At 38.7% G+C, this 25,662-nt stretch overlaps 2 protein-coding genes across 5 annotated transcripts in view; both read right to left on the reverse strand.

The window, feature by feature from the left end:
* Window positions 1-3,546, reverse strand: part of LOC124951677 (ankyrin repeat and SAM domain-containing protein 1A-like) — a 121,638-nt gene extending 118,092 nt beyond the window's left edge. Inside the window, exon 1 of the mRNA XM_047500438.1 lies at window positions 3,429-3,546. Within this exon, the coding sequence (XP_047356394.1) occupies window positions 3,429-3,508 (80 nt within the window). The 5' untranslated portion in view covers window positions 3,509-3,546. The remainder of the gene's footprint in view (window positions 1-3,428) is intronic.
* The window catches only part of LOC124951678 (paired box protein Pax-6-like), a 32,283-nt gene continuing 6,683 nt past the window's right edge, over window positions 63-25,662 (reverse strand). For 2 of the 4 annotated variants that reach the window (XM_047500450.1, XM_047500447.1), the window contains 8 exons: window positions 21,601-21,853; window positions 21,044-21,224; window positions 17,688-17,964; window positions 14,931-15,095; window positions 14,575-14,657; window positions 8,631-8,857; window positions 8,032-8,285; window positions 63-4,018 (listed from right to left, as the gene is read on the reverse strand). In XM_047500450.1, the coding sequence (XP_047356406.1) occupies window positions 3,930-4,018; window positions 8,032-8,285; window positions 8,631-8,857; window positions 14,575-14,657; window positions 14,931-15,095; window positions 17,688-17,964; window positions 21,044-21,224; window positions 21,601-21,853 (1,529 nt within the window). In that variant the 3' untranslated portion in view covers window positions 63-3,929. The remainder of the gene's footprint in view (window positions 4,019-8,031; window positions 8,286-8,630; window positions 8,858-14,574; window positions 14,658-14,930; window positions 15,096-17,687; window positions 17,965-21,043; window positions 21,225-21,600; window positions 21,854-25,662) is intronic. The other 2 variants (XM_047500448.1, XM_047500449.1) reach the window with 2 other exon arrangements.

Raw genomic sequence — 25,662 nt, forward strand, 5'->3', positions numbered from 1 at the left:
ATATATTTATATATATATACTTTAATGCAATGATGTGGGTAAAGAATGTGACTCTGTTAGGATTAAAATGAAATAACATTTATTGGAATCGAGACAGTGACAGCTAACAATGGTTCTAATTTCCTACTACTTACAATCTTAAAGGTAATCACAGCAACAATATTATCTCATTATTCACAACACTTACATTGGATTACGGTCGTATTAATATATATGCATATACGTACGTAATATTTTATATACATTTTTATTATTTCTCATTAATAAATTTGCTTACATTCGTACACTGTATTCATTACTAGTATCATTATTACAGATAAGAGAAGTGTTACGTGACCACTTCCACGTCATGTTTATTTAAATTACTTGCTGATAATCGTGGGAAAGAGATAATAATGCCGTTCGATTGGATATTGAAAAAAGAAAGAATATAAAAATAATCGAGTTACGAAGTGAAATGTGGAAAAATCTCCTTTGCCCTATTAAAGCGATTAGAGAGAAATTTTCGATAATAATCCGTGCAGAGAGCGAGCAAACGAGAACAATTCGAAGTTTCTCCCGGACATATATAAAGACGCAGAAGTGGTACTTACATAGTGAAATCAAAACGTACGTAAATGTCTCGAAACGATCGACAAAATTGATAAGGGACGTCGATTTGAAGATTTTCGAACGTGTTATTTTGAAAAAGATGACAAATGAACAAAATGGAAATTGTAAAAGTATCATAAAAAGTAACGACCGACAAATTCTATCTACGGATCTACGATCTGTGCTCGCTTCTGTCCCTGCTTCTATCCTTTTTAATTTTATTTTTTTTTTCCAAAAATATAAATTTACTAGAGAGATAATATACATTATGATTCCACGGTCGAGCGTATTAAACGCGTCGCGTAATAAAAGCGCTTTATGATGATCGAAAGAGAAAGAGAAAAGTTTGCGAGTCTACGAGAAAATATCGTTCGATTCGTTTCCTCTACACTTTTTACAGAACTCGATGGGGTAGATAGGAAAAGGTAATGGGGAATGGTCGCGATGGCGATGATTGATAGGACAAACGTTATTTTATGTTTGACATGTCGTTAACTTTTTAACACAAATGTATAGGTATTCTTTGTGATTAATTATTGACCGTATGACAAATTGTAAGTGCTTTTTTTCTATATTTATTACAAAGTTCGATTCGTCGTAGCCCTTTCCAGACATTTTTGGCGAGAACTCGCGGCTTTGTTTCTCGGTACGCGATCGTCGACAATCGAGAGAGCTTTCGTACAAATCGTTGGGGAAAAAAAGGAAGAAGGGATGAAAGAGAGAAAAGAGAGAGAGAGAGAGAGAGAGAGAGACGAGAGCAGTCTGGATCGTTTAAAATTCGAAATAAATACGTCGTCGTTGGCTCGTCGGCTTTTACACCGTTTCCGCATCGGACTCGGGGATCGATGGACTAATTATTCAGCGCGTGGCACTCAATTAGCAAAAAAACGCGTTGTTTCGTTCTGCTTTGTGCATCATTAAAAACATTCGGTCGAATCAACCACGTCGCATCCATCGTCACGAATCTCCAACGGAAGTTACAGGTGGTTGCCGGATAGGACGACATATTTATTTTTGCCCGCGCGCGCAATAGAATTTCACTTTCCCGTTGAATATTTAAACCGGACTGTGCGGTGAATTAGAAAATGCGATCGAACGATAGATTTCGACTTGGTGGAAGGAAGCTTCTTTCTTTAAAATGCGCGCGATTGAACTCCGTGATTGTGACGTTAATTAAAAGAAAATGACCCGCGCGAATTTGTTTGCCGATGCGGAAATCAATATCGTTCCTAGATCCTTTTGCGGAAATTTTCGGAATTTTCCGTTCGAATACGCTTCGACGATCACAAGGGAACAACGATGATCGCGCGTACGATTTTAAGCCACGGTTCTTAACGTCTGAATTTATAGCGACGATCGATGTTTTATATATTTTTGTTCTTTCTTCTTCATTCGTTCGTTTCTCTTAGCTACAACGTATATACAGTATGCCGATGATTATCGCTAATTTACATGTCTACAATCTACCGAGAGTAACAAATGCTATTTTACAATCAGCTTTATACAAGAAGTGTCGAGATTAGGAATTGAAGGGATTAGGTGAGGAAGAAGATATTATTTGTCAAAGGAAAAACGGAAAACGAGAAGAAAGATCGACTATCAAAATCCGATGCGAAAATGTCGAGCATTTTTTCCAATCATTATTTCGAAAAATAATGCTTCAAGGATCTTTCTATCGCAGAACTTGGACGTCGATTCTCTAGACCGTTTCACGAGTTTTACAAAGCTACGGATTTACGGATTCGTCTTATTAAATAAGATAGCTCGAACGAAACGATCGAGCTATCGATTGGATTTCTACGAATGATTGGTAACATCGAGTGTTTTCGAGTTGGATAAAAAAAAAAAACTTGCGGTCTGAAAACGCATACGTACGTTCGTTCGTTTTTGTTGGTTTTGAGTTTCGTTAAAAAAAAAAAGAGAGAAAAAAAAGAAGAAAGAAAAAAAAAGAGGAAAGAAAAAAGTTTACCCTGTGATTAAACGTCGACGTGTCAACAAAAATTTTGCGATAAATGCACAATTCGTGCCAAGTTTGTAACTTGATCTTTCCTTCTTGTCCCGTTCGGAGTTATTAAATTACGTGTACTCTCTTTCTTGGCATAATTCATCTCGTCGACGCACCGTCATTGCGATGAGTTTCGCATTTTTTAATGAACCGATAAGAAACAAATGTTCCTCGACATTTTCACGATTTCCCCTTAAAAATTTTCTGTTATAAAAGTCACGCGATGAACTTGTTCGAAATTTTCTACGTACATATATCCATTAAGTCATTAGAAATGAGTAATTAATATTGATTTTTCATCGGTTCAACTTGATAAAATGACGATAACATTTAATATTTGTTTACGTAAAAACATTACTTTATGACAAAAAAGAAACGCTCAAGGCTGCGGGCAAATCGATTGAAATGATTCGAATCGGTTATTTCAATGCAATGCCGGTGTATCATCGAAAAAAATTTCTTTCCAATGCAATGATGTGTGTCTTAATTTATATAATATCGTGAACGGTGAAATATACCCTGTGTGACCCGGGTCATGCGTATACAATCTACGAGATCTAGACGATACACGGATGATCGTCACAGAGACATCGATATTTTCGAAAAAGTTCAATCTTAAAAACGCAGGTAACTTCGCATCGTTGATCTGATAAAATCGAATTGATTTAAAAATAAAGAAATATCTACTATATAGCTATCAACGTAGATATTTCTTTAACATATACATCTTTTTCTAAAAGGAATGATATAAATAATTAAAGAAGGATTCGTCGAAATAAAGCTGAAGATAAGAAGAAGACAAAAAATTAATGATGATTAAGAAACGTCTCACCGATCAACGATGCAAAGTCCTCCGAATTCGGTGCGAGTAGATGAAAAAAGTAGGTGAGGTATCCGGTTCGAGGACGTCATCAGTGCCGAGTAACGTTTCGAGGCCTCGCTTGACAGGAAAATATCGTAAGTCTTAGAAAAAGGTCTTTCTCGCTGTGGATAGAAGTCTCGATGAATTCTCGATGATTCTCTCGGTATTTTTCTTTCTTTCTTTCTCTCTCTCTCTCTCTCTCTCTCTCTCTTTCTCTCTCTCTCTCTTGAAAGATAAAGAGAGTGTCGTAATGATGCGTCTCGTTCACTCACTGGTATCGGAGGTATGTACGGGGGTCGTTGCCGGCGTGCTGCTCGGCTGTTGCTGTTGCTGAGACGCCGTCGGTGGTTGCGTCGGTATGCCGAGACTGGCTAAAAGCGGTCTCGAAACGGCACCTGGTGTGACCGTCGGTGGTGGCGGGCTCTCCTGCCCCACGAGCAAGCTCGCGGGCGGGAACCCGAATAGCTGGGATCACTGGAGCCGAGGCCAATAGCTGCCAGTCAGGTCCGGAGTCTGGGATGGTATCTGCACCGGCACCGATACGCCTGCCGATATTACACCTGAAACATATTCAAGGTCGATCACTTGCTTTATCTTCCTTTTCTCTCATGTAAAACGACCTTCCTTTACTTAATTTCTCTCTCTCTCTCTCTCTATCTTTCTCTCTCTCTATTTCTTTTTTTTTTTCCTTTTTATTTACTTTTTTATTTGGATAAAACTCGAAGGTCTCGAAGGATTTCTTACGAACAAAGAACGTTTAACTCACGTTATTATTTACCGATTGATTTTTCGATTGACAAATGATTAAAACTTTTTCAGATAAACCGTACGTATAATTACAGAACCATCAATCGTAGTTGCTTCAATCGTAGAATTAATCCGACAAACGTGGCAACGTGAAATTAATCCTATAAGGATACTACTTCGAACATCCTCGTTTACGTTTATAAATATTATGTATAAGCTATTTCTTTTTCTTAATTAGTTGTTTATATTTAAACATTAGACTGAATATGATAAAAAATTGTTGTATAATTATATTCCTTAAAATAACTTTGTTAAAACAAAATATACTAGTTACTATTATCTCATAGTACAAGATTTCTTAAATTAGAGATATCTATTATGTTACTTTCAAAATAATTATAAATACATTTCTATAAAATATGACGAGACAATTGTGTGCGTAACATCTAACGAAGATACATTGAACATTATTTATTTCAATATAATAAAAGTTTCGAAACGAATCTCTCGGAATTATCCTTTCAAAAACTCAACCAGAAGAAAAAGAAAAGTTCTACCCTGGATGCATGCATTAACCTTCATTACGTTGATGCAAGAAGGTAGAAAAAGTGAGAATATTCCCAACGGTGAACGGTGTCTTCACCACAACCGACTACTTAACTATGAAAACGTGCTTCTCTTTGCAGAGACATAGGTGCCGAAGGAAGGAGAAAAAGACAGATAGAAGAAAGACAGAAAATAAGGTGCAATGATAACGAGAGCGTTGTAGAAATCTCTGGCGTTGGCGCACGTAAAGCGATTATGAAGGATAATGGCGTGTAAGAAGAGAAAAAAGGAGGGAAAGATAGACGCCGTGTTACAAGAGAAAGAAGAAATATATATATATATATATATATATATATATATATATATATATATAGAGAGAGAGAGAGAGAGAGAGAGAGAGAAAGGAAAAGAAAGAGCGGAAAAGAGAGTAGGAAAAGAAGGCCGCGCGTGTTCCGCAGTATTCCACCATTCTACATCGTTCCACTCCATTCCTGTAGGTACGCCGCGCACCCCCGTATTTCCTCCCCTTTGGGTTCGCACGTTATTGAGCGCTCGCCCAGCCGAGGCGAGACCCAACCCATCCACATCCTCTGTTCACCCCTGTACATTCTGACGAGAGTGAGAACGAGAGAGAAAGAGAAAGAGAGAGAGAGAGAGAAAGAGGGAGAGAGAGAGAGAGAGAGAGAAAGAGAGAGAGAGAGAAAGAGAGAGAGAGAAAAGAGAGAGAGAGAGAGAGAGAGAGAGAGAAAGGAAAAGCGAGTAGAAGGGATAGAAGGGAAGGGTAAGTAGGGAGGAAGAGAGATACAGGACGAAGAGGATCGACCCTCGACGGCTTTCGTTAAACGGGAGAGGGGTGAGAAATAGAGATGGATAGAGAAAATGAGAGGAAGACAGAGGGAAAGAGTGAGTGAGCGAGTAAGCGAGCGAGTGAGTGAGTGAGTGAGTGAGTGAGTGAGTGAGAGAGAGAGAGAGAGAGAGAAAGATAGAGAGAGAGAGAGAGAGAGAGAGAGAGAGAGAGAGAAAGATAGACAGAGAGAGAGAGAGAAAGAGAGAGAGAAAGAGAGAAAGTCGAGAAAATGGAAAATTCAGGAGCTCTACGTCGACGGGGGTGGAAAACCGCCGAACATCCCATTCTTCGATTCAGCCCGCCGGCGCCATGCGAGATTTGTTTTAAAATCCTTTTACAATTCCGTGGGCGAGCGTCGACCCGCGTGCTATAACCACTTGGACCACCCCTCGCTCTTCTAGCTCTATCTTTCTCTCTCTCTCTCTCTCGCGCGCGCTCTCAGAGAACGGGGTTTGGTCTATGTAGATTGCGTGCGAAGAGGCTCCCAGGTAATCCTCGCCGCTTTATTTTGCACTCGACACTGAGCGCAAAAAAGAAAAAGAAATAGAGAGGAAGCGACGATTCGTGAATAACGAAGAAAATTCGAAACAAAAACGGACTCGACTATGTTCAACTCTCTCGTAGGAAGGAATCTCCTTGTTCTTCGACGTGAGTTTTTTTTTTCCTTCTTTTTTTTCTTTTCTAGTATTCGACTTATTCCAATATTTTAAGATATCCTAAAAGTATTCCTTGTCGGAAAGGCCCACGCGAACGTTTCTCTTCTAAACAATGCCACATCGATTTAACGCATATTAAAAAAAAAAAAGAAAAGAAAAGAAAAAAGAAGCAGATGAATGGGATATCATTAACGGTACGTAGGAAATAATTAAAGGTATTGAATACACGCGTGGAAGTGCAGATAATAGATTCACCGGCACGATTATTCACAATGTCATTGGGAGTGATAAAAATGAAGGATATATTTCATGGATATGAAGCATAGCGGTATTCTCTCTCTCTCTCTCTCTCTTTCTCTCTCTCTCTCTCTCTCTCTCTCTCTCTCTCTGTCCCTTTTCATGGAAAATAGCTCTCTCGGTTAATAGACGCCGAAATGGTTGAAAGCTTACGACATAAAATTAGCAACACCCCGAAGCTCTCCGGAGATACGAAGCGAGAGATCAAATATCCAGAGATAAAGTGCTAAAATAAAAGAGACAATGGGACGCAACCGAGGAGGTTGAGCGAATGAACGATGCGGCACGCACGCGTTATTATACGAATGTGAGGAATTCTTACGTTGAATTGACGAGCAAATAAAAATTTAATATATCATTCGAGCGAACTACTAGAGAACCTTATGCAGAGAACCTTAGTGAAAACTGAATCTTTCTTTTATTGCGTTCACATTGCTACTAATGCCTTTTATTTAATTTCGAATTCCACGAAATAACTGTGATTAGTATTTGAAAAAATGGATATTTATAAAATGAAAATAGTCGTAAAAATGTCGTCAAATGAAATTCGATTTAATGGCCGTTTATTCCTTCTTTTTGATATTTTCTAATCGTTTCTTGCAACGTGTAAACGAAAGTGGAACTCGTAAGAAAATTCGAGCGATCGACGTTTTTGGAAGAACCGCTGTATCATTGCAAGCTCAAACTGCGATGAATATCGGAGATACTGTATTCGTTATCACGCGATACCCACACACGTGCGGGTATGCTCACCGACGACGTTCGCCGCTGATAAAATCAGCGAACGGGGGCCGTGCGGGAAATCGAAACGGTAATTTCGTTTCAGTTTCGAATCCAGTTTACAGCTAATCTGCTTTGAAACTAGGGTGTAATGCAAACACGACAAATATTGACCTACTCAAAATAGTTGCGAATTCGCATTTGTAAGAGTGAAGAGGAGAGGATACTCATCGAACGATTTTCGTCCATCGCTGAAACAGAATGATATCTTTAAAATCATTGCGTGCGAATTCTCCGTTCCGTCACGGATGCGTTAATTATTCTATTATGGTTTTCTCTTTCAACGAATCTATGTCAATATAGTTAAATTCTTCCCTAATTCTCGTTAACAAGCGAAACAATGAATACAATCGATGTTTGATGTTCCTGACGAAAGATGAACAGATGAACAGTATAATGTAAGTAATATAAATAGATAGAATAGAAGGAATAGAAGTGTATAGATATGTTATATATATATGCAAAAGATGACAAAATTGTTTAAATAAAATATTAAAAGGTGATCCATAGAAAATAATACTACTCTCCATTCAGTTCATGAATCATATTTAACCTTTCGTGTTATACGGTTCATTCAAAAAATTAAAATATGTAAAAAAAATTTTTTTTTAAAGCAACCTCAATTAAACTTTAGAAACAAGTAAGAAGTAAAATAAAATGGATAATCATGAATACTTATATAAGTCAATAGAAAACTTACCAGTCGCGGTCGAGGTCGTCGGCTGATAGGGCGCACCACCTGGTCCCGCAGGTTGGCCACCCGGCGTGGTGGGGGTACCACCATGGGAGGTTGGAATACCACGATGGGGTTGCGAATGCGCAGTGCTGTGTGCGTGAGTGTAAGACTGCGTGAGCGAGTGAAGTGGCTCGTGGAACACGTACGCCGGGTATCCCTCGGCTCGTTGCTGAAGGCAGCTTCCACCCATTGACCCGCCCAGACTACCCGACATTGAACTGACATCAGAGAGAAAATCCACGATGGGGTGTTGAAAATAATTCGCCTTTTAGACGTTTACCAAACTTTTCAATAAGATTCGTTACGCTCGTTACATCGTTTTAAAGGATACTTACCCAATTATTACCCAAGTTATTGATGCCTAATTTATACCAAAATTAATTTATTTAAACCTTTTTTTTAAACTTGAATACTTACCGATATCGAAATATTACATTTACGTAATGATAATTTTTTACTCTACTTTTTAAGATATATATATATATATATATATATATATATATATATATATATATATATATACATAGACACGTTGAATGCAAACGAATTTTTTATTAACTAACCTGTAAGTATCAGGCATAGTAGCAATTGGCTGCGGTATCGAGGAGTACATGGCGTTGAATCCGGCGTTTAGAGGCAAACGTGGAGTAGCCGGTGTCGCTGCGGGAGGTGCGGCACTGCTACTACCACCCCCACTTCCACCACCGACTACCTGATCGACGGCCGCTCTTCTCTGGTTTCGCAACTTTTCCTCTCGACGCCACTTTGCCCTGCGATTACTGAACCATACCTGCAACCGGTGAAACCATACGGTGCCTCTGTCACGATAAATGCGTTATTCCCCGCGATTCGCCTTTCTTCTATCTTTCTCTCCCTCTCTCTCTCTCTCTTTTTCTCACACACACACATGCACACACATATACGTATACACTTTCTTTCTCTCTTTCTACTTTTTTTATTTTGTATCTCCATCTTTCATCTTCAATCTCTTCCTTTCTCTCTTTCTCTTGCAAACAAGCATGCACACCCACACTCGCACTTCTTCCTCTTTCTCGTACTCTCTTTACTCTTTGCTTCCTTACTTTCGAATTAATATTTTAGGTTATTAGAGATATCTCTTTTCAATGTATTTTTACGCTTATTGATTCTACTTTCTTTTTTTTTTTAAATACTATTTCTGCTGTTTCTTTTTTTTTTTTTTTTTTTTTTTGAAATTCAATCTCGCGTAGTTTATTAATTGCAATTAAATGATTGGGAAATTGAATTTCTCCTGCTCGATTGTGTTACTCTCGCGTTACAAATTATAAATTGTCAAATAAATGTTAATGATTTACGAGAGGTTAACAAAACTTTGTATCGAAATTATTAAAAACAAAATGAATGGAGAAGAGTGGAACGAAACAATCATTTTGCTCTTTACTCATATTACTAGATTTGTAGTGATCGTGCTTATCAGGTAACTTACTTTTCAACCTCTTGAAAGTTCCAATACAACGAACAAAAAAGGAATTTTCTCGTTCGCAGAAAAATGGAAACTAGGAGGAATATGGTTTGAAGGAATCGAAGTTTTACCTATTCTCTCTAGTTCTCTCTCTCTTTCTCTCCCTCTCTTTCTCTTTCTGTCTGTCTATCTGTCTGTTTCTCTCTCTCTCTCTCTCTCTCTTTTCCTATACTTCTCTTCTTCACTCTCGGCGTAGCAAGTAACGCGGTTTCGAGAGCTACCCATCGACGAGCGTCAATTGAATCAAAAAATAAATTTCATTCCCCGGCAGTTTGCAGGAGCGACCACGAGGGGATAGAAGGGTAGCAAATCGTGTTCGAGCAACCCCACCGTCAAATATCTACCATTCGCTCGGAGCGTTCTCCTTCCGCCCAATACCGTCGCTCCTCGTAAACTCGTCCTCCCTTGTCCCCGAAAACTCGTTCGAATCGATCCATTCGGAATTCTGCGATCCCGAATAGACCTCGGGATGCTCTCCCTCTATCTGTCTATCTACCTCTTACTTTCGACCCTCTTATAGTAGAACGAGAGGCACATAAAGAAAGGGACAGACAGGGAGAAAGAGAAATAGAGAGAGAGCACACACCTTCTATTCTGATTGACGATATTTCAAAGATGGTTCCGATCTTTGAATATTCAGTAATTTCTACACGAGTTTTATTCAAATCAAAAAATGTTTGCAGAAATGAATCCGTTTGTAAAGTCAACAGATGAGAGATTGAAAGGGTCGATAAGTGATGACGAAAATGAAGAAGATGAGTTGATAAGACGAGTTGCAACTAAGCTCAGATAAGAATTAGAATTATCCTTATCAAAGACGAAGATTTCTAACGAGGAAAGATAAGCGAATTGAACGAATGAGATTGAGTTGAAGATAGAGAAAGAGATAGTAGAAGAAATATAATAAAAATATATTCGAAATAAGAATCGTTCTTTATGTTCCATCACGAAAAACGTTTCACAGCCACCCTCTAACGATTTACCCTCTCGAGACGCGTCGGAAATCCTGCGGTATACCTCCCTCCGAACAGGAGCATCCCTTTTTGTCCATTTCTCTCTTCTTCTCTCTCTTTCTCTATCTTTCTTTGTCTTTCTCTGTTCCTCTCTGTTGAAGAAGGGAGAGTCGCGTGCGATGATAATCGGCGAGCGGTCTAGGCCATGGAACAACCTCGTGGAGGTGCCCGCTAGTACACAGACGCACGAAAGGACGAAGGAAGAGCGAACGAGGAACGGCCAATCGGAGGACAACCTCCCCGGGGACGCGTCGTTGCCATGGTTGCGTCCGAACCCTCTTAGGCCTTCTGCCGGATCCCTCGCAGCTCGCCGAGAGATTCGTCCGCGTCGCGCGCGCTACCTATACGTTACTTCCTCACCCTCTATTTTCCTCTTTCTATCTGACTTGCTTTCTCTTTTTCTCTCTTTCTCTACATACGCCCAAAAGTCTACCCTTATCTGTGTTCTCACTCTCTACGCATGTATGCGTATATGTATGAAATTTGGCATGGTGGTTCCACCATTTGCTTGGCCGCCGTTCAGTACGCTCTATTTCCTTCTTCTTCTTTTTTTTTCTGTTCTTTTCCTTTCATTTGTTTCCCTCTTTTTTTTTGTTACCTTTGATTATCCATTTATTTTGTCAACTTTCTTTAATTCATATTTTCATCTTCATTTTTCTAATAGTATTCTTTCCTAAGTAAATATCTTCAGCCATTCCGTCATTCTTTACTATCTCCATTTTATGTTTCTTTTTTTGTCATTTTGTTCTCTAGATTGTAATTCGAGATATCTAAATATTCGTACTTTTAATACTACTATCCATCCATTTTTATGTACGCATCCATTGATTTTTGTCTTTACAATGCGCAACGTGGAACTTCCATCCGTTCAGGGAATCGACCGTCGGTCGAAACGGTCGACTCATCCCTTTCTCTTTCTCACTTTCTCTCTCTCTCTCTCTCTCTCTCTCTCGCTCTCTTCTCTTTCTCTCCCTTTCTTGTTTCCTCTTCCTCCGCTTGTTCTTTCCCTCCCTGTCTGTCTCCCCTAGTCTTTCCCTCTTTCTCGCCCTCTCGCTCTCCTGGCACTCCCGGTTTCCTGCACTTAGCAAGATCAATACCAGCCAACGAGGCTTGAAAACATGCGTCAACATGGTCTTGCACTGTTTGTACGTCCACATAACGCTCCGCGCACGGCTACTAGAGGCACGCCAACCACCACCACCACCACTTCCACCACTTCTACTACTACCATCTCCACATCCACCACCACCGGCAACATCACCACCCCTGGCCGGCCACTTCGCCACCCCCCATCGTTGAAACAGGTGAGGAAGGGAGAAAAGAGAGAGAGAAAGAGAGAGAGAGAGAGAGAGAGAGAGACGGTGCTCGAATATCATCCCTCGAGAGACGACAGAGAGAAAGAGAGAGAGGTATCAGAGCGGTACGACCAAACAATGTCCGACAAGGCTGCGTACATATTAGCTTATACGGCCATACGTCACCCTGCGGCTCGACCGGCGGTATTAATTAAAATAATACGCCGTGAAGCGCGCCTGCTCTACATCCTATCGTATCTTCATTCCTCTTTCTCTCTTTCGTCTTTCTGTGTTTGTCACGTTTGATGGAATTGCGTTTATCATTGGACACCTAACCGAAATTCATCTGATCAAGAAAATTCAATTGATCAAGAAAAGAATTATCGTCATCGACTATGATTTGTTATCTGTAACTAACTAACAATAAGATGCAAGGGAACCGATTGATGGTTACATATTCTATTTTATTCTATTTTTTTATTTTTTCTTTTTTTTTTTTTTTATTTCTTTTACTTTCATCCTTTTATCGAAACAATGTGAAAACGATTAATTTACTTGCAGCAACTATTTCTATGTATTTTATTTTTTAACTTAATTCGAAAATAAATACAAGTATTCGTTAACGTTAAAAAGTTTCAAAAATTCATAGAATTCGCAAACAAATTTAGTCCTTCGTATGGTTGAAACGAGATTCGAACTCGGATCTTTCGTTTGTCGGGCTATTGTTCTTTCAACTGATTTAACTCTTTTACCCTAGGTCTTTCAAACGAAAATTTTTGTGTTTCTATTGTATTTGATACTTACCTTCCAACGAAATGTTAAAAAAAATTTGTTTAGAATTTAATTGAAACATCGCGTTTGGATTTATCGTTTGTATGGTCGAGTCAATTTGCCGTATATTAAAGCCAAATATAATTTATATCGGAAGATGGAGAAAAAAATATGAAAGAAACAAAAGTCTTATGAAAGTTTCCGAACTCCATAACTAGGTCATTGAAAGCTATAAAAATTGATACCTTTGTGGGAAGTTAATTTCCCATGGGGAATAAAAATTCACGTAACATGAAATTTGGATCGAAAAAAATATAAAAAATTAATCTATATCAGAAAACTTTTGAGATATCCGCCTATAAATTTGATAATCGAACGCGCACAAAAGTTGCCTTTGTTTGTTTTTAAGCTTATATCTTAATTCAATGACTCGTTATTATATTTGTCCTAATATATTATATCCCTGTATATGTATGTATATGCAAATACGTTGATCATTTTATAATTCTTATTTCGCAAAAAAATGTTGCAACTAGCTAATTGAGAAACATTTCATAAAACGAATTTACAAACGATATATTCCTTTGCATCTGTTAATATGTACAAGATATATAAACGAAGTCGACTGGCTATTGTGTTCCCGTTGAAATGGTGAATATTTGCAAACGATGCTTGGATATTTCAACGTTGCTAACAAACATGGATCATTGTTTTGAAATAACAATATTCGATATGCGTTCATCTTGCTTTCTCTCTCTCTCTCTCTCTCTCTTTCTCTCTCTCTCTCTCTCTCTCTTTCTCTCTCTCTTATCGATTTCGTAAAATCATAACACATCATATTCGTTTATCGTTCTCTTTGTCTCGCAAAAATTCGCATTAATTCGAGATAGATGTAAAAATATTAATTCCCGTTACCGCACACCATGAGAAAATCATTCGGATACATATTATTTTTTCCACTCTTCCGAACTTGTGCGTTTCATTACGCGTTTTACAGTTACGGTAATTTAATATTATTACGAAGAGCGCTCTTGTAAATGTAACAATGCGTGGAAAACGATGCATTGTATCGTGCGTATAAATCTCGTGTATACCATATCACATTTATTAGCGAATCGTGCAGAAAATATTAACTAAATATTCGCGTTGTCAAATTCGACGATTTTCATCAGGAAAAACGGGAGATCCATTCTCCCGGAGATAATCGAAACGATGACGGAATTTCGCATAAAAAAGAAATAAAGTAAAGTTCTGAAACTACGAGGAAATATTTCTTTGCTTGAATAGATATAATAGATATAACTATAAATCATGAGACTTCGTCTCACTACTTGGACGAAAAAGAAAAAGAAAAAGAAAGAAAAAAAAAGAAAAGAAAAGAAAAAAAACATGTTTTGCGGGAAAGAAGAGTCTTCGAATAATCCAATTAAAATCGACGTCGTTAAGGGAAAAATTCCAGAAAGATCGGGATCCCTTTCGTCTCATAGAATTCACCTAACGAGTAAAACCCATGCGAGCAAGTGTGAAGGAAGACCGAAAGCAAGAGAAAAAAGAAAGAAAGAGAGAGAGAGAGAGAGAGAGGGTGGAAAGAGATTCGTTGGGAAGTTGGGTAGGACGTTACTCTCTCGGCATTTAAAGTGCATCCTGCGTGTGCATTGCCGGCGGTGAGCACGTTTTAAAACGTTTAATGAAAGGGCGTCTCCTTGCTTAACGCCCGCTCGTTTCGAAAGGAATGAGCGGACGAGAGTCGAAAGGAGAACAGTGAGAAAGAGACAGAAAAAGAGAGAAAGAGAGAGAGAGAGAGAGAGAGAGAGAGAGAGAAAATTCTCGGTAAAGGAAACGGAGAAAGGAGACCGATAGATGAAGGGTAGGATAGGAGTGTACGAGAAAGAGGAAGCACGCGCCTCATTCGCACATTCACACTCACCTGGATACGTGCCTCGGGCAATCCAATCTTCTCGGCGAGACGCTCCCGCGCAAACACGTCCGGGTAATGTGTCCGCTCGAATTCTGAAACGAAACCAGTTTGCAACAAGTGTGCCAAGTTATTGAGGGAACACGGATTTCAGATTCGTTATGAATTTTTCGTGAAAGGATTAATGTTAAAGAAATCAAGTGTAAATGTTGGTGTTACGTAGATAATAAATAACAATCAACTACGATTTATAATGATATAAACGATAATTGATTAGAGAAAAAATATAAAAAATTAATTAGTCGAAGTTTTCTCGTCGAATGAGAATGATAAATAAAGGAATTTTATAATATATTTAATATATTCACCTTTCTCGAGGCTGTCTATCTGTTCATTGGAAAAGGACGTCCGATTGCGCTGGAGTTTTCGCTTCAGCCTAAGTCGTACTTGCGAGTCCTCGTCGCCAGATGAATTGTGTTCCGAGTTACCGTCCGATGTTGTCTCCTGCTGATGCGACAATAGAGAACCCGTGTCTGGAAAGAGATTTTCCAAAATTTCATGCGGATGATCCTACTAGAATGTTTCCTTTTCTATTCATAAAATTAACCTTCACGAGGTACAATACAATATGTACATTGTACAAATGTGGGATTTAAAATTCTTTTGAAATAATTGACGAAAGATCAAGAGAACGTTAGATTTCTCAAAAAATTTAATATATTTCACGGTAAAACGACAAGGATAGCAGTTCCTGCCAAGAAGGAGATCGATCCAATTAAGGAAGCAAGTTTGGTTCCCCTCGATGAGCTTACGTTTCAACGATTTCAGCTACGAGCAACGGCTGCGGTGGTGGCAACGAGCGTCTGTTGAATTCCTAGACACGAAGAGGGAAAACGCGTCTAGGCGTACATTCCACCCTCAATCTTCAGGGTCGCCATATTGGTGCGTGTATCGGTGCGTTCATACACACACAGGTACAAGTGCGTTATCGCAAGCCACGATTACTTTCCGCCTCTGCGAACCGAACCCTCGGCACTTCTCATCCCTTCAGAAACCTTTCTTGCATCCCTCTGTCTCTCTGTCTACCAACGCTGCCAATCCTCTTTCTCTCTCTCTCTCTCTTTCTCTCTCTCTCTCTCTATCTATCTATCTATTTTTTCTTCTCTCTTTCTCTCTCTCGTTTTCCCTCCATTTCTTTGTAAGCCTTTGCAAAAGAACAAGAGAGAAAGAGATACATTGTTACGTATAGAATGTCCCATTTTCGATAAAACCAACGTTTAGCCTTTAAACCGCGGGGAACAGGAAAAGACGAGGACGAAAAGGAAAATCGAAATAGACGTCTCGAACATTTTAATAGTAATCGTCGTACTCGTTCGTTTCATCAGATCGATCGTTCATCGTAAAAATTCGTTAATATTCTCCTGACACTGATGTCGTAACACGTTTACACGATAAGTCTGCGTCCGACGGAGCAAACAGAACATCGAGACAGTATAATCGATCGGTTCGGTTATGTCGAAATAAAAAGTATAAGTAAAAAGAGATACTTACGGTCGAGGGAAGATACAGATAGAGAAAGAGAGAGAGAGAGAGAGAGAAAGAGTGATTAAAAAAAATGAACCATCGCAATGGAATAAAGTCTCGATTTAAAGACTAATATTTTATCGCATCATCGCGACGTCCATTTACGAAGAATTTAATAAATGTATTAGAGAAGGGACTGGTTAATCGGAAACAAATGCATGTTAAAAGTTAAATGTACGATAACTTCGTCAGCTTCTCGCCTTCAGAACAAAATTATATTCTCTCTTTTTCTTTATCTTTGTCTTTCTCTCTCAATTCTCGCCCAATTCGAAATGCCGTCAGCCCCAAACACTGCGGCCGACGACACCCCCTCGTCGTCGTCGTTCTTCTCACAAGCACGCTACCCCTGCACGTAACGACCGATAGGGAGGATCTCAACAGTCCCCTGCAGACCGATCGTTGGCTTTAATTTTCTAGGTGACGACGCACCAAGCGAAGAGAAGAGAAAAGGGATTAGCCGTTGCTGCTGCTGATACCGATGTTGATGCCGATGCCGATACCGATGCCGATGCCGATGCCAATACCGATGCTCATTCGATTGTAAATACGAGACTATCGATAGATATAGTTTTTGCATTAACACCAAAGTATAGAACATTGATAATAACACTTTTCTATTTTTTCCATTCGATCGATCAATAAACTTTCTGTACATTTAAATGTCTCAATTATCGACAATTATTTCTTATATTACAGAATATATTTTTTTTACTACATTACACTTATCGTTCACTTTCTTTATTTTGAAACGATCAAAATAATCATTTTTGAAATGAAAAATCGAGTTTAAGATTCAAAGAAGAATAATTTCAATAGCAGCTTTGGGAGAAATGTTGGGATAATTCTTGAATCACGAATCCCGACATATATTGCATCGTTTGTCCTTCACACACGAGAAGCAGAGTTTCGCGTAATCCGGATTTCGGTGTAGAAAGCGCATCTGGAATCGTCATCTGTGGCGCAATCTCGACCGCGATCGAAACGCGCACACGGATTTTCGTGATCCTATTAGAGGTGGAGGACTACGATCATGCAGGTATCGTCGACATTGCGAACCCACTACGTTGCATTGAGCCCAAAGGTTCTTCTAGATTGTTCGTAGGTGGTTCAACACCAGAGACGCCCTTCACAATGCTTCTTTCTCGATCTCGTCAATGAATCCGACTTAACGCGTGCATAGAATCGGTAAGGAGCGTTTCGAATTACAGAGTCACGCGAATGACTTTCGGCTATTGTTGATCGAGAAGTGGATCGAGGGCGCGAGGATTACGAGGGTTCCTTCTCAGAGCTATTGGAATCCGTCGGGAGAAAAAAGAAACCATAAGAAAAAATTTATTCGACCGCGTGATTTTCTAAAAATAACGTTATATAATATCTCTTATATATATTTATTAGCAAGATATTCAACAAAATCCAAATAATGGAAGAAAAATATGATTTTTGCATGATAACTTGGAGAATAATAAATTGTTAAATATATAATATTATTTATAATTTTGATACGAATGATCCATAAAATATTCCTGGACATTAGAACTCACCACTTCGTTTGAGAAGAGAATCATCGCGACCATGTAGTTGACTACCGGGTAGAAGAGACTGTCCGGAACCGGGGGTAGCCGCTGTTGGAATGCCAGTGGCCAGTGGATGATGAGAGGGCGTAGCCGAGTACCATGCCGGTGGCCAACCTGCAGCCTGTCCGTTGAACATTCTCAGCTTGTCGTAAACGCTTTCGGCGCCTTGATGCGCTTGCACTGCTGCCGCCTGTTGCTCCTTCTGAGAGGCTAGGTTTCTGAGTACCCTGTTGATTGACGACACCTACAAAAACACGTCAAATTCTTCGATTGATATTCTTTCCAATTTTGCTACTGTAGTAATGATCATTAACCAAATATTATCTTGTCGAAGGTTTCTTTTTTCTTATTTTAAATCTACTACAGAGATATTGTATATTCTCGAAAAAAAAGAAAGATATATACTCGAGACCAGTAAAAACTCTTTGTAAAAATTTGTCTACTCTTCGAATATTTCAGATTCGTATTCACCCGTGAGTCCACGAATATCATCACTGGACTTCTCTTTCTCTCTCTCTTTCTCTCTCACTCACTCACTCACTCTCTCTCTCTCTCTCTCTTACATTTTTTCTCTTTTCAGAGCTTCCTCTCTCATCGGGATAGGGAAATCTCCAGATGAAAGGATGCCGCCATCCAATTATTATTACATGAAACGGTTTCCATAGCTCTTCGCTCCCTCTATCCAGACACGGTCGTCTTCACCTTGCACATCGCGGTCGAACCACTGGCTAACTCCTAAAGTTATAACGAGCCACGGGGGTGAGTTTCGGTGCTCTCGACTTGTACATAATAGTCCTCTGTACTCTACGCGTGCCCTCGTCCGTCATTCTCTCTTCATCCTTCTCTCTCTTTCTCTTTCTCTCTCTCTCCCTCTTTCTAGTCCTCTTTCTGTGTAACATGGATGGTACAACCAAGTTGGATATATCCAGAGTACATACTACGACTTCATTCGACGAGTATTGAATTAAGCATCTTAATTACAGTTTCGGTTAATAGCTTTAGCGAGAGAGTGAGAAAGGGAGAGAGAGAGAGAGAGAGAGAATAACGAAATACTTTGATTCGATCCGATTTAAAAACCATAAAATAACGATTATACTTCGTTAAGTGCTAAAGATTCTAATCGAAAGGTGAATCAACGATTTATGACTATTAGAAGAAACATAGATACTAGACTAGATAAAAATTAGACAATAATAAAAGCTGATGATAGTATAACGATAAATTTAACAACTGTCAATAAAGTTTTCATTTGATCAACGAACGATTGATATCAAATTAGATGTGACTCGTTAAGAAAGACGTCTCATTAATAGTTCAACCTTGTTTTACCTCATCAAACATACATCGTCGATCACTCCGATACCATTATTACTGAAGGAAGAGCTCGAAAGGGTAGAGGACTTACTGAAAAGACCGATAGTTCATCGATCCTCTCTCATTAATCGTTGTATCGAATCCGAGAACGAGATAGGTACATAGCTATAGTAAAGCGATAGAATCGAGAGCGGACTCGTTTGGAAAGGTTCGTTCGCGTGCGAGATTCCCTTCCGATTTCGCGACGTAATGACAGACTCCGAGGGATAGGTGGACGGTGATTGTACGAGACTAGGGGTAGAGAATATGGAGTGTGGGGTATGCAGTGAGGGAAACGAAAAGGACGTTTCTCGACTAACCGCGCTCGACAGCAGTTCGCCCATCCTGATCTAGCCTTTCCATCATCGAGTCGTGCAAAGCCGGCTATGGCTCGACGCTATGGCTCGCATTGCCCATGCTCGGCCTCGCTCAAGCTCCGCTCTTGCCGCACAACAGCCGCAGCACCGATGCAGACCATTACACGCGCGACCGGACACGAATAATTGTGCAACACGCTTAACTGATCCCATTCACTCTGATTCTACCCGCTTCTCCGTTCGCTCGACTCCTCTCTCTCTCTCTCTCTCTCTCTCTCTCTCTCTCTATCATTCTCGTTCTATCTTTCTCATACCTGATCACCCCTACTACTCGTGTCCCTTCCCTGCGTGCCTCCTCACACCCCATCGTCGACGACGCCACAATGTGTACCCGCCGCAACAGCCACGACCGACGCTATTAGTATTACGAATACTGTTATTATTGCTATCACTGGTGCCAGCATAGGTGGAATATAGATGATAGTCGTCTGGACGTATCGTTAAGTGAGACAGAAAGAGACGTCGATGTATATGAGACTATCGATCTTCGTCAGGATCGTTGCATATTTTGTAATCGAGCATTAAGTGATACCGTTTGAAATTGATCCTAAAAATTTTTTTATCGATACTTCTAATAGTACCAAAAAAATTATTGGATACAGATTTTAGACCAGACAGAATAATTTTTTTAATCGATCGATACAATATATTCCATTCGTGGTAATAACATAAAGGAAACGTAGAATTGAATCTAAATTAACTGTGTATATTCCAATATCTCGAAAACTAATTTGATCGTAACTTCTAACCCTCTTGAGAACATCGATGGACAACGATTAAAATGAAAGATTCTTTCATGATCGGAATAATGACCAGAACGCGTGCGATGTCTCTCCCTCTCGTTATTTCTCTGATGAACGTTCTGATCTAAAGGATAGGCAGAGAGCAGGGAAAAGGGAAAGAAGTGGACAGACGGGAAACGGCACTCGAAGGAAAAGCGAGATACCGTTCGAAGATTCCTTCTCGTCCGAACAGATATTCGCGAGGAGGGTTGAAAAGGATGTTTGGAAGACGCACGGATGTGCTGTATGTACGAGAGAGCCGATTCTTTCTGACGGAAGGAGGGTGATAGGGGGTTCAAGGGAGTTGAGAGAACATTCGACGCGAGGGTGGACAATAGCCTTGGTCCGCGTAATGGACCGATTACCCCTCCCAACCGATCGTATTTACGAGACTTTGATTAGGGTCGAGTGGCCGGATCCGACGGGTAAGTACCGGACCGCGTCCGCACCCTGATAAGCCACCGACTACTCCTATTTTCTTCTTTTCTTTTCTTTTCCTTTTTTTTCTTTCTTTCTTAATCTCAACTTATCGAGATTTATATCGCGTATTTCAATCGTTTTGTCATAAGAATGTACGCTTGCGGAAATTTTTTACGCAAACTCGTAAAACTTTCGATCAAATATTTTTATAAAAATAATCTTGTATAAAGATGGAGAAAATTATTAGGTATTATTGTTCTTTTTCTTTTCTTTTTTAAAGACTGATTTTACAATTGTAAAATAATGTAACGAAAACCTCGACGAAATGATTCAAAGGAAATTGACATTTATTGTCCATATTCCTACGAAGTACATGTAGATCTTTACTCACACTTGGTATATTGTCATTATTGCAAACGCCTTCCTGGAGAAGTCGGTCTCGTATTTCCCAAGCGAAAATCGATGGACACTCGCGCTTATAATCGGCGATCTTATTAACGACCGGAGTGGTCGCTACTCGTGGCTTACTACCACCTATCGCGCGTGGTTTTATGGATCCAGTTTCATAATACCTGTAAGAAAAGAAAGATCAACGTTACTAACTTCTTCAAATTTAAATACGTGCATATGTCTTCTTTATTTATCGTCTAATCATTTGAATCTTCATCGTGACGGTTACAGGCTCGTCTTTTTTTCGTGTCTGTACTACCGTTACGTTCTTTTTTCTAAACATTGATTTTATATAGTTTAAACAAACGGTCTTCATATTCGTCTAATATATTACAAAGTTTTCCATTAAATGATTTTTTCAAACGACTTCCTTGGCTGATTTAAACAAAATGTTAAAGCTTACAAAAAAAAAAAACAATGAACTATCTCATTTTATTCCATATAACGTTGAACTCTGATCAACATATAAACGAGTTATTAACTTACAAGATAACTCACCTGCCGAGGATCTTGGAGACGCATCCGTTGCTAACCTGCAAAATTCGTGAGATATCGCAAGGTCTCGCCCCACTGTGCGCCAATTCGACTATCTTCTGCCTGGTAGAGTCTGGCAATGGCCGACCATTGACGTAAACACCGCCGAGCTGGTTAACTCCGCTGTGTCCTGCAGCCGAGCACCCAAATATTGAGTTCTGTCCGACCATAGAACCCCCTCCAATACCCGCGCCACCCCCGTGCATCAAGTCCTCTTCTGTGAAGCAAAACGCGCGCTATTTGTATTTTATTATCACATTCGAATAGCTCCTTCTGTTCGCCGATTAATTACCAATTAATGTGTTCACATCAATCGATCATCGACCTTTCAACGATCCTTCTATGATTCCATCGAAACATACGTTCGCTATTTTACATGATCAAATTCCTTGGAATTTTGCATGTTACATAATTGATCACAAATACGAACAATTCGATGCTTTCATTTAATCCAACAGAGTTTCGAAATTAATTCGGATTAATTATATTTAATCTAATTCAATCTAACGTAAAACCGTACTTAATTTAATTAAACGTGACATCTTAATCTAACGTAATTCGATTCATGATATCTAATATAGAATAAGAAAGAGAGAGAGAGAAAGAGAGAGAGAGAGAGAGAGAGAGAAAGAAAAGTTAGCTGTAATATAATTAAAACAGTAGAATTTATGATAGACGCTTTTTCAATGAGAACGAGAAAAAAGAGATAAAGAAGAAGAAAATATTTTTCAAATATTCACAATGAATCAACTTAACGGAGTATATTGATTGACTCGCGCGTATCAATTCTTCAAGAAATAGTGAAAACAATGAAAGATATAGAGACGGGGAAAAATAAAGAAAAAGAGAAAAATAGGAAGGGAAGAAAAATGAAAAAACGGAAGTGTGAGAAACGAAGCGGATGGACTAGTAAAACGCGAAGCTTTTTAACCTTTGTTGTCGCTTTGTAAATTCACGCGCTAACACTGGCGGCGGACTGGCGGAGAGAAGGGTGTAGGAAGTTAGGGAGGGGGTGGTAAGGGTCGTACAACGAGAATGCGTCGTGACTCACCTCGAGGACGAAGAGAAAGAGAAAGAGAGAGAGAGAAAGAAAGAGTGAGTGAGTGAGTGAAAAAGAGTAAGAGAAAGAGAGAGAGAGAGAGAGAGAGAGAGAGAGAGAGAGAGAGAGAGTGAGAGAGAGAGAGAGAGAGAGTAAGTGAGTGAAAAAGAGTGAGAGAGAGAGAGAGAGAGAGGAACTCGAGGAGACTGCGCGCTAAATGCATCTTGCAATTAACGAATTTAATTAATCTCCCACTTTTGCGCCGTGCAAAGCGACAAGAAATAGTTGGAATGTAATTTGAATGGGCTGAGCACGGCGTCACCGTACGAAACCACTTTGTATAACGACGCACGACGCGTTTCACAGGCCCTCTCTCCCTCTCCTTCTTTCTCTTCCTCTTTCTCTCCTTCACTCTTTGCTACTACCACCAGAACCACCACCTTCTCCTCCTCCAGTACCTCTTCAACGAACACTACGAGGAGCCGAGATTCCCTGCATTTTGTGATTACTTGATGTCGTTGGAAAAAAGGAGGAAGTTGTCCTCTCCTCATATGATCTTCCATTTCTACGTGTCGTGCCAAGTATTCATCGTTCGTAGGCGTAATCATGTCCGTTATTTTCTATTCATCAGAAAGTCTAAACTATTTTCTCGTAAATATTTGCAGACATTTATTTTGTGTGTAAAAAACGCGTTGAGTAAATATCATCTCTCTTTCTATACATTTTTATCTATTCTTATTTCTTTGTTTTCTTTCATTTTTTTTTATAGATATTTATTTTATAATTCAATATATATATATATATATATATATATATATATATATATATATATGCGGAAATAATCCATAGCATTCGTTAGAAATGCTTATTCTTGATGAATAGAATTGCAAAGTTTATATCAAACGTCGTAAATAAAAAAAAGAAAGAAAAAACAAACAAATAAAATAAAATAAAATAAAATAAAATAAAATAAAATGAATAAATCTATCGATATCCACCTCGAAATCAGCGAAATAAATTTCAACAAATTCACGTACTGTAATAAAAAAGTTTCTATGAATTCAATTGTCTACGAGATAAATCCATCGATCAATTTAAATTCTCGAATATACTTAAATGGAAATATGACTGAATTACATAAATACTGTATTCTATTATAGAATTAAAATTTGTTCAATTTTATCTGTTTAGAACGATTAAAGAAAAAAAAAAAGAATATTCATATTCTCGATTTTATTAACCAAAACTTACTTGAACTGGGAAACTATGAGGAAAAACGGACTATAAAACCTTTGTGAAGAATAAAATGAAGGAGGTGAAAAGGAGAGAAAAGAAGAAGAAGAAGAAGAAAAAGAAGACAAAATAAAACCATCTTTCTTCTTCTCTCGAAGCAATTAAAATGACAGCCAAGACTTGGAGAGTTCTTTTCCACGTAAAGAATCAATGAATATTCATACGGGTGCCCAGTTTAATAAGCGAGTATGTAGATCTGTCCAACGTTCCACGATCTTACCATTCGCGTTTCCTTTAATTTATGCAACGAGATACATCAAATTATAATTCTCTTTTTCTCTTTCTTTCCCTATACCTCTTTTCTCTCTCTCTCTCTCTCTCTCTCTCCCTCTTTCTCTCATTCTCTCTCTCTCTTTCTCTCTCTCTCTCTCTCTCTTTCTCTCTCTCTCTCTTTCTCTTTCTCTTTCTCTCTTTCTTTTTCTCTTACTCTTTCACTAACGGTAGCACGGTTAACGACGTGAGGTACCAACACCGACCAAAAAGCTTTAATTAAAAAAAAAAATTAAATGTTCCAACTTTTATTTCTTTTTTTGTTGGAAAAAAAATGAGGGACTCACATATTCAGATAGTTACTAGCCCGATTTTCTTTTCTATTAAGCGTAAATATACAATGTATTTCATTTTATCAGTTAGACAAATAAAAAGAAAAAATAACGTCATTCTTTGAACCAATTGAAAGACTATAGACGCACGTTTTTTTCTAGATAAAATTATTTCCAGTTACAAAACGAAAAATTTTAACAAGAAAACATTATCTTAAATAATTGAGAATATATCTAATCGTCATAGATAAAATAAAAAATAAGAATAAATAAATAAAACGTGACGTTGAGTGGATCGAATTTTCTTTTGATAAATATTTCAAATATTAATCGTTAACGTAGAAACTTTTTTAAATAAATTTAGTAAGTAGACGATAGTTCGTAGAAATAATAGGAGAATTTAACGTAATAAAAAGAGTTTGATACAATAAAGTTTGAAGTAAGTGGAACGATCATGCTTGTCGTCCAACCGCATACGAGATGAAAAAACTAAGTCACCCTTTGAAGAAGGCATATGACAGGGGATGTTTCTCGCCCCGCTACAGTTTTAATTCGCTACAAAGGGCGTCCGAGAGAATCCGTAACGCCAGCTCCTGTATCTATACGTATACTATACGAAGTTTCACACGATGTAAACCGACAAAGTTCGAGCCCCCTCCGAGCTTTTTACTTTCGCCCCTCTTCGTGTCGTTCTTTTTAATGGCGCACCTAAGATACGAGATGGAAGGGCGACCGACGATGAAAATAAGTGACGATCAATTTGCCGAAGATAATAATATCTTGCTTGGGGCGTATCTAACGTTATTTGTATAATAAACGACGCTCCAAAGGGATACCGCGTCCTAGATTTATGCCAGCGATCTTATTTACTTATTTATCGAACAACTTTATCCTTGATAATCTTGTTGATCGGGCTATCTATCGATTAATCAACGATTTTACAATTTATAGAGATAATTAGTAGATATTTACTTGACATTTTCTATTTCATATTCGATATGAAATTTATTTCATTTTTTATTTTATAAGATCATCAGTTTGTAATGTATCTTTATTTGTTATAAGTCGACATAAAGATAAAAATCATTAATTGAAGCGAAGAACAATAAACATCGAATAATGGCCCCTTCGAATATCTCTTAGAACCAATCG

Source organism: Vespa velutina, chromosome 9, assembly GCF_912470025.1.
Source record: "Vespa velutina chromosome 9, iVesVel2.1, whole genome shotgun sequence".
Lineage (NCBI taxonomy): Eukaryota > Metazoa > Arthropoda > Insecta > Hymenoptera > Vespidae > Vespa > Vespa velutina.